Source organism: Mastigoproctus giganteus, chromosome 6 (genome assembly GCF_048544385.1).
Source record: "Mastigoproctus giganteus isolate SK-2022 chromosome 6, ASM4854438v1, whole genome shotgun sequence".
Lineage (NCBI taxonomy): Eukaryota > Metazoa > Arthropoda > Arachnida > Uropygi > Thelyphonidae > Mastigoproctus > Mastigoproctus giganteus.
Genome location: NC_143580.1, coordinates 56,345,505 through 56,361,691, shown reverse-complemented (window position 1 = coordinate 56,361,691; position 16,187 = coordinate 56,345,505). Strand labels below are relative to the sequence as shown.

At 34.0% G+C, this 16,187-nt stretch overlaps 1 protein-coding gene across 6 annotated transcripts in view; it reads right to left on the bottom strand.

Annotated features, from left to right (window-relative positions):
* Positions 1-16,187, bottom strand: part of LOC150084307 (RCC1 and BTB domain-containing protein 1-like) — a 133,692-nt gene that overhangs the window by 30,349 nt on the left and 87,156 nt on the right. For 3 of the 6 annotated variants that reach the window (XM_090375154.1, XM_090375158.1, XM_090375157.1), the window contains exons 11-13: positions 11,863-11,916; positions 11,602-11,699; positions 9,393-9,523 (exon numbers count right to left, since the gene is read on the bottom strand). In XM_090375154.1, coding sequence (XP_090231280.1) covers positions 9,393-9,523; positions 11,602-11,699; positions 11,863-11,916 — 283 coding nt within the window. The remainder of the gene's footprint in view (positions 1-9,392; positions 9,524-11,601; positions 11,700-11,862; positions 11,917-16,187) is intronic. The other 3 variants (XM_090375155.1, XM_090375159.1, XM_090375156.1) reach the window with 3 other exon arrangements.

The following is a 16,187-nucleotide window of genomic DNA, read 5'->3' as shown; positions in this document are numbered from 1 at the left end:
TGCAGAGGATAACTGCCAATGGCAGTTCTCTTAGGAATCAGGGTTTTATAATGTGCTCTGTTGTCTCTTTGCAAACCTGCCTTTAGCTAGACATAATACAGCCAAAGGGGATGGATGCCTTTGTATGTGTTTGTCATAAAGACCAAACTGAGGTTAAGCATGAATTAAGCATTCTGATGGGCTTATATGAGGGCTTGATAAACACAACTGATGCCCTTGAAGGAATCAGAGAGGGACCCATCAAGCACTCAGCTGCCCAGCTCAAGACTAGAATCCATGAATGGGAAAAAGGCAACACAATGACATCCTCAATGGCAGAGATCTCTGGTCTCCCAGGAGCTAGCAGTTGTCCTATCATCTTTTGTAAGGGCACAAAGGGAGATAATGTTGTACACATTGACATTAAGAGTGGGAGATCATTGATAAAAAAAAAAGTCATGAGTTAGGATTAAACTTAAAAATGTCTGCAATTCTGCCCAGAGACAATAGGAGGGAGGACATGATGACAGCTTTGTCAACAATTTGATCCAGGAGGTGCAAGAATATTTGCTGATGGTATTGAGCCAGTGTAAGGTGGGTCAGAAACTGCTAGCCTGGGAGATACAAAAACTAATAAATTAACAGCAGCCACAAGCAGAGGTGAAAATGATTCTTGTATTGCTTCTACTGGGACATATAGCAACCTGAAAAGCAAGGTGTCAGAGATTACAAGGCCTGGTGGGGTCTTCGTAGGACAAGCAAATTTTTTTATTACCATTCCTTTCACACAACTGGTCCAACGTTCTTGCCACCATTTTACCAATTCTGTCCACAGATGCTTCCTTTCCTCTTTGAAACTTGCATCACAATCTATTTCAAGTGACAAACAGTTAAATGGCAGCCCTTCCTTAGATGACAACTCAATGATAGAAATACCAAGTGCAAATCCAGTGGTAGATGACTTGTCAAAACTTGTAGTGCATCAGTAGACAGGCCATACACATCTTCAATAGAATAGATCGCTGAATTGAAAAGATCTTTCGCATACTGAATTTCTGCAAAGCAGAGCTCAACCAGATATGTGATGCATATCCAACAATTGACAGGAAAATGCAGTAATAAAATAAGGCTAATGCTTTACCCCCGATGCCCCATTCTTTTCTCATAATTCGAGCAATCATGCCCACAAGCTTTCAAATTTTGCTCGCAACACATGTGACCATCTAGATTAAAAATATCCTTTGGCTTATATTTTCAAGAATGGACTGTACTGAACACGAGTAACCTGTAGATTTTTCTTTGTCAACCGATCCAGCCTCACATGAAAACTTAGTTTTAATGTCATGAAACAAAACTAATAACTTAGTTTCATTTCATGAAACTAAGTTATTCCTGTCCTCCTTAAATCTTTGGAGTCATCCCGTGCTTAGAAAGCACAGAATTGGTGGCTACATGCATTCTGGTAAAGAAATATTAGCAGGATATTATCAAACTTTCTATTAACCACACAAAATAACACTATTTTTCATAAGATAAAAATGGTCCTTGTAATTCATATTAACAAAATTTTCAAATATGTTTACATCACATTAATAATTACATATTTTAATGTATTCATATGAAGAAAAATATATGTTATTATTATTATATAGATTGAGTTTCTATTAATGAGATTCTATTTATATATATAGTTTTTAGATACAAAGTAATTCAATTTACTTGGTATCAAAATAATTCTTTGCATCTTAAGTAATTTAAGTTAAATGGCATTAAAGTCAGTTCTGCTATAATGCACATTTTTGCAACATAAATTTGCTGCAACGCGACTGATATATTAGGGAACAATACAGTACAACACGATTTTCGTATTGGTTCATGTGCAATTTTGTCTGCGAGTAACACCAGGTGAATGAAAACTGAGCACCAAGCTGAATAGCAACCTGCACAGCAATACATACAAGTTTACGAAGCTTAAAAAATGTCAAATGTGTGAGAGCTATATTTCCCATTTACTATAGTTGTACTGGTCAGAGACACATTTGTCATTCGCTGTATTCACAAGATAACACGTGATATTGTAAGCCGATTCACATTTTTCTGTTGGAACAGAAATTTCGTGAAGCCGGATAGCATGAGCAGAGGAGCACATTTCTGGAGGTCAATACCATAAAACAATATGCAGTTCCCAGTTTATTGTATTAGTGCATCTGCACGGTAGCACAGTGGCATCGTCACCATCCTCCTCACACCGGGTGGAAAAGGCTCTGGTTTGAATCCCATTGATGACACAAAGAACTTTAATGGGCTTTTTCACTCCATGGCTGAGTTAGTCAGTCTCAGGTGTAGATAGCAAGGTTTTTTTGTCCAGCAAAGCAGGCAAATCAACCAGAGAACACACGCAATTTACAGAAACAAAATATGGGTTTATGTAATGAATTACGGTGACCCTAATATAATAATAATAATTTTCTATTAGTGCAATCTAGTTATAAACAGGTAGTAAACTATTTTACTGCATTTGCAAATTATACTGATAGCTGGAATTGTGTGGGTTTTTAGGTTATGGTGAAATGTGTTTCCCCTTCCATGAAATCTTCATTCATATAAAAAACAAATAAATTTTCAGAATCTTCTCTTCATTCCTATTTTTTAAGGTTTGTAAACTTGTCTCACTTGCAATTTGTGCATCCCATGTTCGTTGTTATTGATTGCGTATCTTTTTTACTGTTTTAAATTTTACAATCCAAAAAATAAGAAAATGTCAGTGAAGAAATATCAATCAAGCAAAACATATCTTGTCAAGGTAAAGTGCTATATTTACTGTAATATTTCTTTATTATAAATTTAAGATAAACCGGTGTTAACACTTTTACTGGGTTCCTAACTTTTTTTAACGCTTTACTTACCAGACTGAAAATTTTTTTTTGAGTACTCTGCCCCATCCCTATTTTTCCCATAAGCCCTGTTGTTTTTAATGTGTGAAATACCATAACATGGAGATTTTTAGGTACCACATTATAGCAGAACTGACTGTACTTTGTATCTAAAAACTACATAATAAAGTTTCTAATGACATTATATGCAGTAGCATGTTTTCCTCAAGTTCTCTATCAGATAAACTGCATAACCACAAATATGCCCTTAACTAACTTTTATCTGAATAATATTGCAAAATCTGACATCTTAAATTGACCTTAATTATTCAACATAAAAGAAATTCTATAAATTTATTAAATCTTGCCTATAATCAGCAACTATGTGAGAGCTACCACAAAATGGATGACAAAGAAATTATATAAGTATTTAGATTGACTTCACTTTTTTTAAAAAGTGAACATATTGCTGAAACTATGTCAAGTATTTTTGTTTGTTAAGAAACCACTGTTGCCTGTATGCAAACAAAAATATAAAAACAATAAATAAAGAATTTATGGTCAGTGATATGAATTGCATTCCATTTTTGTCTCTATTACATATGACTGAGTGGGTGGTTAATATTCAAGAAAGGCTGCTACCAACTTCATGAAGTATGTTAATACAGTCACCGTCCCCATACATTATATTTGTGTGACCTCAGAAGTCCAGATATGAAACTATCAGATTAATTAAGGTGTGTACATAAGTATGTACATATAGCTATTTTGTATATTGTATGTAGTGTTTTTTATGTGTGTGTTTTTTTTTTTTTTTTTACTAGGCATCATAAGTGGTACCCGGACTTGTGAATACAAATTTACCCCTCCACGTCCATGAATCATGTGTGATTCATTTATAACTACCCCCCAATTTTATTACTTTTCGGGATATATTGTTGACCTTGAAGTGTTTCAGCCACAGTCTCAAGTTATTAGTTACTTTCTAGTGTGAAAATGGGTAGTCGTGGACTTTGTGACGAGGAGTTGCGAAGAATATTGGAGGAAAGTGACTATGAGCCAATTTCTAGCCATAGCGACGACGATTACGTACCAGATACAGTTTCAGAGCCCGATATTGACAGTGGAAATGAATGCAACAAATATTGACACAATTGACGGATATGGCCGGTACATTAGGGACACATGAAGGTTCTGCTAGTGTTAGTAAAAGTCATTGGACTTACAACATTTCTCCACCTCAGAAAGAAACTTTCATAGGTTCATCCGGTATCCAAAATATTGACAGTATAATGGAAAATGGTAAAGCTTCTATAACCTGCATTTATTATAAATTTATAAATGAAGACGTCATATATCTTATGGTGAACCAGACAAATTTATATGCTCATCAGGTTATGAATATTCAAGTAATAGTGAAAGGAAGAATGCAATGATGGAAAGATACTAATGAAAGTGAAATGAAAAAGTTTTTGGGATTCATCTTATTCTCAGGTATTGTTTCATATCTGAGATGGGAGTATTATTGGAAAACCCCTTATTGATCTAGTAATTACAAATTTACGTAATTCATACTTTCCCGGGGATGTTGTTGTTATCGACGAATCTATGAATACCATTCAGAGGTCGGTTTCTATTTGGGCAATAAACCCTTCAAAAAGTAATAAATATGGATTGAAAGTATACAATTTGTGTACAAAAGATGGTTACGTTTGGTCTTTCGATGTTTACAATGGTCAAACCCAACAAACCCTGCCAGGAATCAAAAACCTGGATGTGTGGTTATAAAACTATTAGCCAGACTAATAAATGAAGGGTGATTTCTAGTTGCAGATAATTATTATATTAGCATACCTCTTGCGAATTACCTGAAATCAAATAATACAGATTTGTGTGGTACACTTCATAGTAATAGATTGGGAGTTCCTAAGGAAATAATCCAGAAGAAATTATGCAAGGGGTGAAAAAATAACAATGCAAAAAGATAATATTGTGATCACTAAGTGGCATGATAAGAGAGATGTTTTGATGTTGTCAACATGTTTTGGTGATGAAATGAAGTGTGGAAGAAGAAATGAACAAGTAAAACCAGAAATGATAACTGAATACAATAAGGCAAAAAAGGGGATCGATGTATCAGACCAACTTTCAAGTTACCAGTCACCAATGAAAAATTCATTGATATGGTATTAAAAAATTGCAATAGAATTAGTTTTTTGGGACAGAAATTGTGAACACATTCATAATTTTCAATGAATTGCAGCAAGAGAAGAAAGACAAAATGTCTCTTTTAGAAGTGAGAGAGGCAATCACTAAAGAATTGATGGGAATCAAAAAGGAACCAACCTCTAGTACAACTGCTTGTCAACATTTTCTTCAGAAATTCTGAGGCTTTCCCATGGTAAAATTCACAGGAAAAGGTGTCACGGATGTTACGAAGAAGCAAAAATTGCTGGAAAAAATCCCAAATTGGCTGCCAAGCAAGTTCATACTGAATGTAAATCATGTGAGAAGCCATATTGTATGAAATGTTTTGAAAATAAACATAAAAATTGGTCTTTTTTTTTTTTTTTTCAGTTTTTTGTACTTCTGAAATAAAATACACTTTTCTTCACATTTTGAAATCTGTTTTATTTACTCCTAACATTGCATGTAATTTGAAATATTTGATGTAAAAACTAGGAAGCTTTTACGCAGGTTCATTAACTTTTCTAAAAAAATATTTTCTTGTTAATAAGTCCACAAAAGATTAAAAACATAGGTCAGAAGTCCAATTTTTTAAAAATGTTTAAGCTGGCAAGGTCCTTGGGAATCACATATGACACCTGAACTTATTACAAAAAACTATTGTGCATCAAATGTGATTCCCTGGACAGTGAACGCGTTAAGTTACCGATAAAAGAGACAGATATCCTAATGTTATCTGTCTCCTCTATAGATAATGTAATGATCAATGAAAAGTGCAATGTTGAACTACATGCTGTGCTATGCAGAGAGAGAGAGAGAGAGAGAGAGAGAGAGAGAGAGAGAGAGAGAGAGAGAGAGAGAGAGAGAGAGAGAGAGAGAGTGCCTGTGGGAATTCTCAACTCCAACTGATACTTATAAACCCAACAGGAGAAAAAAGGCCAATTCTGGAATGAGAGAAAACCGAAAATGGCTTATAGAATTAATAACAAAATGAAAATGGTGCAGACCTTTGCTGATTGGATTTACTTCTCATGAACCAAATCAGGTGTTCAAGTAAGAGGTTCATAAGCTGCGGGTATTCAAAATAAATTTTCTATGGACTGCAACAGGTCTAAAAGGTCCAAAATTCACTGCATCACCCTAAATATCCATGGAAAGAAAGAAACTCCAAAAATTCTTAACCAAAAAAATTTGAAAATGTATAACTCTGCCAAGTTATAAAAAACATGAGATATGGAGGTAAGGCACACACAAGGCCCAAATCAATGACCAGCTACAATGCTTGAGACTACCCTGCTTAATGCTGTAACTCAGTATGAAATGATAATTTATATTACTTATAAAGCATATACACAAGTGTATACATAACATGATTAAACAATATTTCCTTGCAGTTACCTATTAAAATTATAAATGTATAAGAATGCAAATTATAAAATTATAAAATTGTGTGGTATAAGAATGCAAATCAATCTACATGAATATAATCATTAATAACATAGCACCTATTGATTATTAAACACATTTTTACAGAAATTTAAATGGGCAATTTAAAATTTGATAATAGTAGTAATAATAGCCACAGTGCAAGGAAGCCACAGGCTTTTTGCCACACTGACCAGAGGGGGGGGGAAGAGTAGATAAGAAAATACAAATTATTTGCTTCCCTCCTCACATAGGTAACCATCCAGTTGGCTAGCTAAAAGAAAACTTTTACAATCTAGTCTAAACTTCTTCACCTGTAATTTGAATTTATGCCTCTGAGTTCTGGAATTCTCTATAACAGTGAAAATTCCACCTTCATTCATTTTACTAACCCCTTTCAGAGCCTTATAAAACTCAATCAGGTCACCTCTGAGGTGCCTTGTTGCCAAGCTCTGTAGCCCACATATATGGAGTCTTTCCTCATATGGTCACCATTCCGCTGATCTCTCCATGTAAGTGGCCTGTCTTTGGACCCTTTCAAGAAGCTCAATGTCTTTTTTCAGATGAAAAGACATTGAGCTTCTTGAAATAGAAAAATTTGAAATACTTGAACACAGTATTTCAAATGTGGTCTTACAATTGCCTTATACAGTGGGACTATGACCTCCATATATCTACAGGATAATGCTCGGTAAAGCATCTACAGGACACCTCCATAGCCGAGTGGTCAGGAGCAAGAGTGCAGTAGCACACGCTCTTTGAGTAGACTGGGGATCAAGCCCCTGACTGCTAAATACGGTCGATCTGCCAACCTGCACTGGACCAGCATGGTAGATTATGGTCCATGTCCCTCAGCATGAATTGTTGAGGAGGCTTCCATCCTGCAGTGGGTTGATAATGGCTCCAGTTTTTAAGACACCATGTGACCATCAAGATTAAAAATATCCTTTGGCTTATATTTTTCAAGAATGGATGGGCTTTTCTGGCTACCTGTTTACACTGCTCAGAAAACTTCATATTTGCACATATTATAACTCCCAGATCCCTTTACTCCTCTACTGTTTCTAATTCAACCCCACCAAGTGCATAACTTATTTTGGAGTTACTATTCCACAGGTATTCATATTTTGCTGCATTAAAATATAGCTGCCACATTTCTGATCATTCTTGCAGCCTATTCAAGTCATCCTGAAGGAGTGCTGCTTGGTACTGATCAAATGCCTTGTTAAATCCAAATAAACTATGCCAAAATTGTTCCCTACATCCAGTTCAAGAGTAACTGCATCAAAATAGCTTACTAAGTTAGTTATACATGACTTTCCCTTAACAAAACCATATTGTGTTGTATTCAGAATTCTGCATCTACCTAAATGTCCCTAGATTGCACTCTTAATCATTACATCTGAGACTTCCCCTACCACTGAAGTCAGACTAACTGGTGTGTGTAGTTACGAACTTTGTTCTTAGAACTACCTTTATGTATTGGTGATATGTTGGTACTTTCCCAATCTAAAGGAATCTCCCCTGAGTCCAAATATGCCTTCATAATTAACTTCAATGGTTCAATACACTCCACCACGGAATGTATTGAACCATTGAATTCCCTCAAAATTACTGGATATATGCCATCAACTTCAGGAACCTTACTTGCCTTTATGCTCAAGTTTTCTAATAAAAAGTCATCTGTAATTTCAAAATCACTACTTTCGTAGGACTCAGCCTCACTTGCACAGCCTCTTCTCAACACGAAGGGTCTTTCTTCAGTGAAGATAGATGCAAAGATAGATGAGGATGAATTGAACCTGTTCAATTCATCCTCAGCATCAGCTGGGTTGTCTTAGACTTTCCCATACCCAGTGCAATAAGGGTCTGATCTGATTCGTTTTTTTCTTCCTTGTATTCACATGCGTTCACATACATAGGTTAGTAAAGAGAATAATTCATTAACCATAACTGAGGTCTTAGTGCAAAGAAAACTAAATTAAACAACCTCTGAACCATCAAAATCAACCACTGCCTTTAGAGAAACTGTCATAGAAAAGTAAATATCTGTAAAGTATTACTTTTATACAAACATTTAATAGCAGAGCAATTCTCTCTCTCTCTCTCTCTCATGACTTTTAGTAGAAGACAAAGACCACTGATTCTGCGGATCTCACATTGTGCATACAGACAGCACACACGAAATCAACACAAATTCTCAGATACTATTTTTTTAACCTCTCTTATTCTTTTCTCATTAACCTTTCACCTCCTTGCAAGTTTTCTGGTGGTAGTAACATAACTACAAAAGGGATGAACAAACAGAAGCAAAGCTACCCATTAATGAAAAAAAATATTTTATTATTCTCCCTGTGCTAATCAGAAACAGAATGATATGAAATAAGATGGGAGCTCAAATAGATGAATAAAAAAAAAGCCTATATGAATTACATGAGGCAATGCATAGCATCAGCAGAAATGTAGGTGAGTTAAATAAATAAAAACTAGCCAGGTAAGTACACAGAAACCATAAAAATACACATGAATAACAGAAACACTCTGTTTATACTCTAGCATGGCTACATAAGTCAGAGGAACTTAGAACTAATTATTTTGATTGACAAGAATATTACTGTTAACCATATTTAACAGTCATGTGGGACTGAACTATAGTCAACTCAAGTGTGTGTGTACTGCTGCACTTCCACACTGACCACTTAACTACATCAGACATTAAAGGCAAAATTTACATCAGACATTAAAGGCAAAACTAGAAAATTTGGCAACTATATTAATCTATAAGGCATTACAGTTTGCACTACACCAAATTAGATATTCAAGTGAACCTCAGTCTTGGAAGAATAACATTTCAAAACTGGAGAAGGGTAAGATAATGGCTAATCACTATCAAAGAAGAAGATAATCACTATCAAAATGAACACCCACCTTAGCTTCATACTTGATTGCTGCTGCATATAACATTGCAACATTATCCACTGTAATGCCATGCTTGATAATGCGCTCGCAATGGCGTTTCAACTGGGTCTCACAGTAAGAATTGGCCAGATCAAGTAATCCTAGATTGGTTATATTAAAAGAGCTTATATTAAAAGTATGAAAAAAATGAAGAAATATGAAAATTAAAGCAGTTTTCACTCATATTCTTATCTCAGTTTCATTTTAACAAAAAACAGGTACCTTTTTTGTTAAAATGAACCTCTCCTCACACATCTATCATTATGACCCATTTACTGTAGTAGTCTGAATTTGTTGCAGATCAAGCAAGAAATGGCTTTTTGAGAATAGACAGAAACAGTTTTCCAATAAGCCAAAAAAATCATGCCATTTCCAATGGAGTAACTTACACATTTCATTTAATGGTTAAAGATTTTCCTTTTTTTTTTTTTTTTTTTTTTTTTTTTTTTTTTTTAGTGGTAAAAGTAGCTTTCTTTCACTATAATTTAACTCAGAGTTTATCATGTTTTTTCTCTCTCTCTCTCTCTCTCTCTCTCTCTCTCTCTCTCTCTCTCTCTCTCATAAGCTAACACTCTTGACATTGAAGAGTCTGTTTGCAAATATTTCAAAGTTAGCTAATTCATTAAAACACAACAAGAAACATTTCCACATTATGTTTATAATATTATAAGAGTTTATTTTTACATCATCTGAACCCAAAACATATTCTTTTTAAAGCCTCAAAAGTGCTGAATCCATTACTTATCCATGAGATGCAATTCGTTGGTTAGAATCCCATCCATTAATCGATGAGAGACTTAATCGGTCAAAAATATATATAGTCAAATATTTAGTATAGTATTTTTGCATATAGTAAAAATATGCAAAATAATTCTGAATATAGCAAAATTCCAAATATAATAAAACTAATAAAATGATTTTGAATATAGCAAAAATGAATACAGTATATATATATTTTTTCAGTCTAATTTAATTCAGGCTTTATCCAGTGCTGAAAAACATATCAGGCTTTGCTGAATTACATGTCAAAAAGGTGAATGTCTTAAAATACACTTTTTGCATTAGAACAACATTTTTATTGTTGCTTTATGCTTAAATTGCACATATTTACAAATCGTGTTATCTTCTTGTAACTAGGCTCCACAGCTACATTCAACCAATGACAAATATCTACAATTCACTTCATAATGCAATGTGCTTTCAGAAACTTCATCCCTGTAGGACTTCATTTAATAGCAACTTCATTAAGACTATTCAAATGGCTGTGATATACCTACATTTCTTTATAAGGAGGGAAGAGAATCAGCACTGGCATCTGACCTACCCACAATCATCCTTGAATAAACACCCAGGCTCTGAATTGCTTGTACCAGGCAAATATTAATTCTTCTTGATGAGTACTTATGAAATGTGGATCTCAGTAGGAACATTGCATAAATGTGGTTGATTTAATTTTATCAACAAAGAATATGAGGCATCTTCTCCACATCCACTATTAATTTCTTATAATTACAATTGTAGTGGCATATGTGAAAGCTTTATAAATTAATTAGCCAAAAGAGAAACTTTGAGCACACTCTTTGAAATTGAATTATATTTGAAAGGTGAAATTAAAAAAATAAATTAATTAAGAAAGAAAAAATTATACATTTTTACCACATCAGTCTACTTTGCTACAGATTACTGAAGCTCTATGTAAAAAGTTATATTTAAAATTGGCTATTTTAAAATTTGAACTGGGCTTTAAATAATATCCTGGCATACTTTAAGATTAACAAGGACTGAAATCCATTTATAATGAGTACACAGAGTAGAGTCCAGATCATCACCCCACCCTATCCTCAATGAGCCTAAAACAGACAAATCCACAAAACAAACTTGTTTCACTTAATAATATTGTGCAACAAATAAACATAAGATAAATGGAAATATCCATAAATAAAGAAACATGTAACATGCAAACTATGAGTCAAAACTGCAAACAACTGATTCGGCATATAAAATAGTCAGTTCTAACATTTTCCAAAAAAAAAAACAAAACAAAAAAAAAACATACTCATAATAAGAATTTATCCTATAAAAAAAAAAAATTCTGAAGGTAATTTCATTATAATCATATTCCTCATAACATAAGCTGCCCTAACAGTTTAAAATTTTTCCCAGAAAAAATAATCATTACCTATTGCATCTTCTGGGGGAAGATCAACTTCATCTGTATAAAGGTATCTTAGAAATGCACGATATACCGGATATGAAAATTGAGTTATATCCACAATACTATCAAAATAAAAATATTATCAATAATAAGTGATGCACTATTTAATGAAAGCAAACATCAATTTTTAAAATTAAATAAAGCATGCTTTAAATTATTTTTCATTCCATAACCCAATATATATTTTTTTAAAATGAGTATGTACAGTAAAGTTTAGATACTTACTCTTTCTCATCTTCACCCCAATGAGCTTGAAACATAGACCTAAAGTGTTCACACCTACAAGATAATTTATTTAAAAACATTGCCGTTTTAAAAACTTTTTTTTTTTTTGTAACTATCACTTGCAAAATCATTTGTCACTGCTTCTCAGAATTTATATTTAAAATAATAAGTTTCATAGATTAACTTCTCTTTATAAAAAATATAAATATTAATATGCAGCTCTAATTAGTAAAGGTGCCAAGTCAGTTATCCCAGTAATGATATATGCTTTGAAATTCATTATGCAGGCACAGATTAATTTTAGATTAAATTTATTAAAATTAGATTAATTTTAATAAATTTAAAATGAATTATTAATGATACATTAAGAAATATCCTCCCCAAAAAAATGAATTGTCCCATTTCATCTAATATTCCCCAATCTCTAAATAATATTAACCTCAAAGAAGCCTTGGAACTCACCACAGGCCAAGTCTACTTCAAATTGGTGACCAGTTCCATGAACAAAAAAGGAGCCTTGGCATGGAGAATGCCGATTCCTTCCCCCACCCTTCTAGTAGATATATTTATGTCAGATTTTTAACAGAAAGAAATAGCTTCATCCTCCACTCTTCCCCAAATTATGGCTCTGGTTCTTGGATGATATTCTTGTGATATGAATCTGGAATGAAAGGGATGTTCCCTCCTTCTGTGGCTACATAAATAATATACACAAAACCATAAAATTTTCCACTGAAACTAACAAAAACAAAATACTGCATTATGTAGATGCCATATCCAGGCTAAATCATAACACCAGTCATCCTCACCTCTGTAAAAACTGAGGGGAAGTGGAAGTTCTTGAAAGTGTTGTTAATAACTCTACTGCAGATTTTCTTAGGGTAGTTCTTTTAAATCAAGATATTTTTGATAGTGGTAAGTTCATAATTGAGGTTATACGATGAGAATATTTTCACGACCCTGAGAACTATGCTCTTTCTAATCCCAGCTTTTACAAAGGTACAGGGTGACTGGAGTTATAACTTAGCAATACATGGCATCCATAGGACTTCTGTGCACTGATGTACTTTGTCTGTTATTGGAGATGTAAATGTTGACATCTAGGTAATGCAATATTTTGTTGTTGCTAGTTTCAGTGGAATATTTTACGGTTTTGTGTATGTTATTTAAGTATCTACTTTATGTTCAAGATCTGATATTTTTTGTCTGCTAGAAGGGTAGGGAGAAGAATCAGTACTCTCCTTGCTGAGGCTCCTTTTGTTCATAGAACTGGTCACCAAATTGAAGCAGATGGCATCCTTCCTCTTGCTGAGGCTACACTCAAGGGAACATAAATTTAAATTGAGAAAGGATGACTACAGAAGATATGTGTAAATTTTCCACCTGGTGTTGTGGAAATGGATAGTTTGAATAAATTCAAGGAAACAGACGAATTATTAGATGGGAGAGAAGTGATGTGGGAAGGTTTTTTTTTTTTTTTTTTTTTGGCAGATGCTAAAAGCTTGCTTTAGCTTGTTTTCTTGCATCATTTGCAACTACTCATACTAAGAACATAATGTAAAGTCTGCAAAATTGGCAGACTCCAACTGCTGACTTCATAACTCTGACTTGTAAAATAATATTCAAAACTAAATATTCTTTGCTGCAAGTTTACCACATTCTTGCACATGATTTAATGCTTCTTCATTTCATTCCATTTCAGATCATGTACAAGAATGAAGTATACCTGTGGCAAAGAATATTCAGTTTGGAAAGTTACATTAGAAGTTTAAATTATGAATTCAGCAGAGAAATAGGGCAGACTTGATGCTTCTTCATTTCTCTCTGTTCCAGATCATGTGTAAGAATGTGATCACTCATCATTTTAATTTTATTCATTTATGAAAACATGATCCTTTGAATACTAATCACCAACTCTGTGCAATTAAGTAAATGACATCACAAACCCTAGAGCAAGTAATGTGTGTTTGCTTAAAATGAATGAGAATTACTCACTGCACATGCATTTATGATAATCTCCTTTATGTGCTAGAGTTTCACTGCAACATTTTTAACAGCACTGCATAGCAAACTGTAAAGAAAGTGACAAGTATAATGAAGCTATGAGGTGAGACAGCTAAAAGTTTCTGGACTGGTGTAATAATTAATTTAGACTTAAATTAAAAGTTGACAATGTCCCCTTCAAAGTAATTTCCTCCAGAGTTTTTATACATCAATCGTCTCTCACTGTTTGAAGCATCTCTGGAAGCTCCTGTTTCATGATGCTGTTCAACACTTTCTGTGATTCGACCAGAATCTCTAGGATGTCTTTGAATGTTCATCATTTTCACTGTGGGGAATGGGAGGAAGTCAGAAGAATATTGATGATGTGATACCATTGCCATTTTGTTCTTGGCTAAAAACTGCTGAACCAACATGTGGACTGGCACATTGTCATGATGCAGAAGACAATCCTGAGTGTGCTATTTGTCTGGGCATTTTCTCCTGACATCCTCCCTTAAATGTCTTAGGACCCCGAAGCAGAACTGGTGATGTTTGGCCTGGCGAAAGGAACTCCTGATGAGAAATTCCCTCATTGTCAAAGAAAACAATTAGGATTCTCTTGACATTTGAGCTGGCTTACCTTACGTTTTTTGGATGTGGAGATGGACTTTTCCACTTGGAGGGCTGCTTTGTTTCTAGGTCATAACTATAAACCCTCTTTCATCCCCTGTTATGACATTGGAAAGAAAGTTTTTGTTCTTTCTGGCCTGTACCTTCTAGTCCCTACACACAGAAAGCTGGGTCTGTTTCTGCTCATCCCTCAACAAATGGGGCACTAATTTTACAGCAATCCACCTAATGTTTAAATTTTCAGTTAAAGTGCATCAGCATGTACCATAAAATTGGGTTTAGATGTCACAATTGCTTTAATTGTATGCTACCTGACCTTACGGATGACTTGATGCACTTTTTCAGTATTTGTTTTTCTTCCTTGACAAGCGACAACCTGAATGCTCAAAACCATCAACCAAAGTTTAGCCACCTTGGAAATGCATATACCATTGAAAAATTTGTGTTATACCCACAGCATCATCATCAAACACTTGTTTAAACATTTTTTTATGTCTCCAAAGATGCTTTCTCAAGTTTATGACAAAGCCTGATGCAAATTTGCTGTTCTTTAAAGTCCACCATATTGCTTGGCTACAAAAATCACAAGACACACTTAACAGAAACACTTAACCAACTGCAAAAAAGCATAACATCCTATTAGCACGAGACTGAAACTTGCCATACTAACTCACAATTCAGTGGTATCTAATGATACACTGCTGGAGTGATAACATGGGGTTAGTGCTCCATGCAACCAGTCCAGAAAATTTTGGTTTGCATGACATATGTACTCCTTTATGAAGCTCATAAAAACTGAAACCTATTAGGCCCCAACAATGTGACATCCATGTTCTTAGTGATGCATATAACATAAAATAAATAAGAACAATGTTATGTATGTGAGAGGCTTTAATTATGCAGATGGGCAATTTCTTGTTGTATGTTTACAGTGCTACACTATAAATTGGTTTTCCTGTAATCAATTCCTTATTTGGAAGCATGGGATTGCTATGAGAAATTAACAGTTTCCAAAGTTTATTTTTAAACTTTGGAAACTAGAATCAAACTAGAAGCTTAAAAAATATATGCAAAATGAAATATGTAACAATAAAAATGCTTATTTAACAGTTCATGTCTTTTTTTGTTTACTCGTTTTTTAAAAAATTTGGTAAATTTTATTTTTAAGTATGACATGGATATTAAAGTTGTTCCCTGACACCTACATTATGTGGAGATTGCACTGTATATTTCCTTAAAACATGCTGTAAAATGTTCCACAGGGGTTCGTCTGGACATCATTCTTCAAATGGAGATTAAGACAATCAACTCTTAATATTATTCAAAATGCAATGTGTACAATAAGGTTTCCGGGCAAGTTTATTCATTAATATTGATGTTCCAGAAAACGCCTGTGTTTTATATGATCGACTAGTGGTTTATATATTAGGACAACAATCTTGTGTTCTCAAGATCTATTCTGAAACGGGGAGAACAAACTTGCAACAACAAAATCGGCGTTGTGTTTATTCACTCTGAAATCCTCCTATAAGTTAGACCTCAGAATGCCGCAGAACTATGATTCTTTTACTATAAAACTTGTGCTGTGGGTAAAGTGTAACAAGAGAATGGCTAAGAGGCAAGGATGATTAAATAAAACATGGTTTATTAACTCTAGCATACAAACAGGTGTAAAATAATATGGTTATATACGTTTATATGATTATATAAGA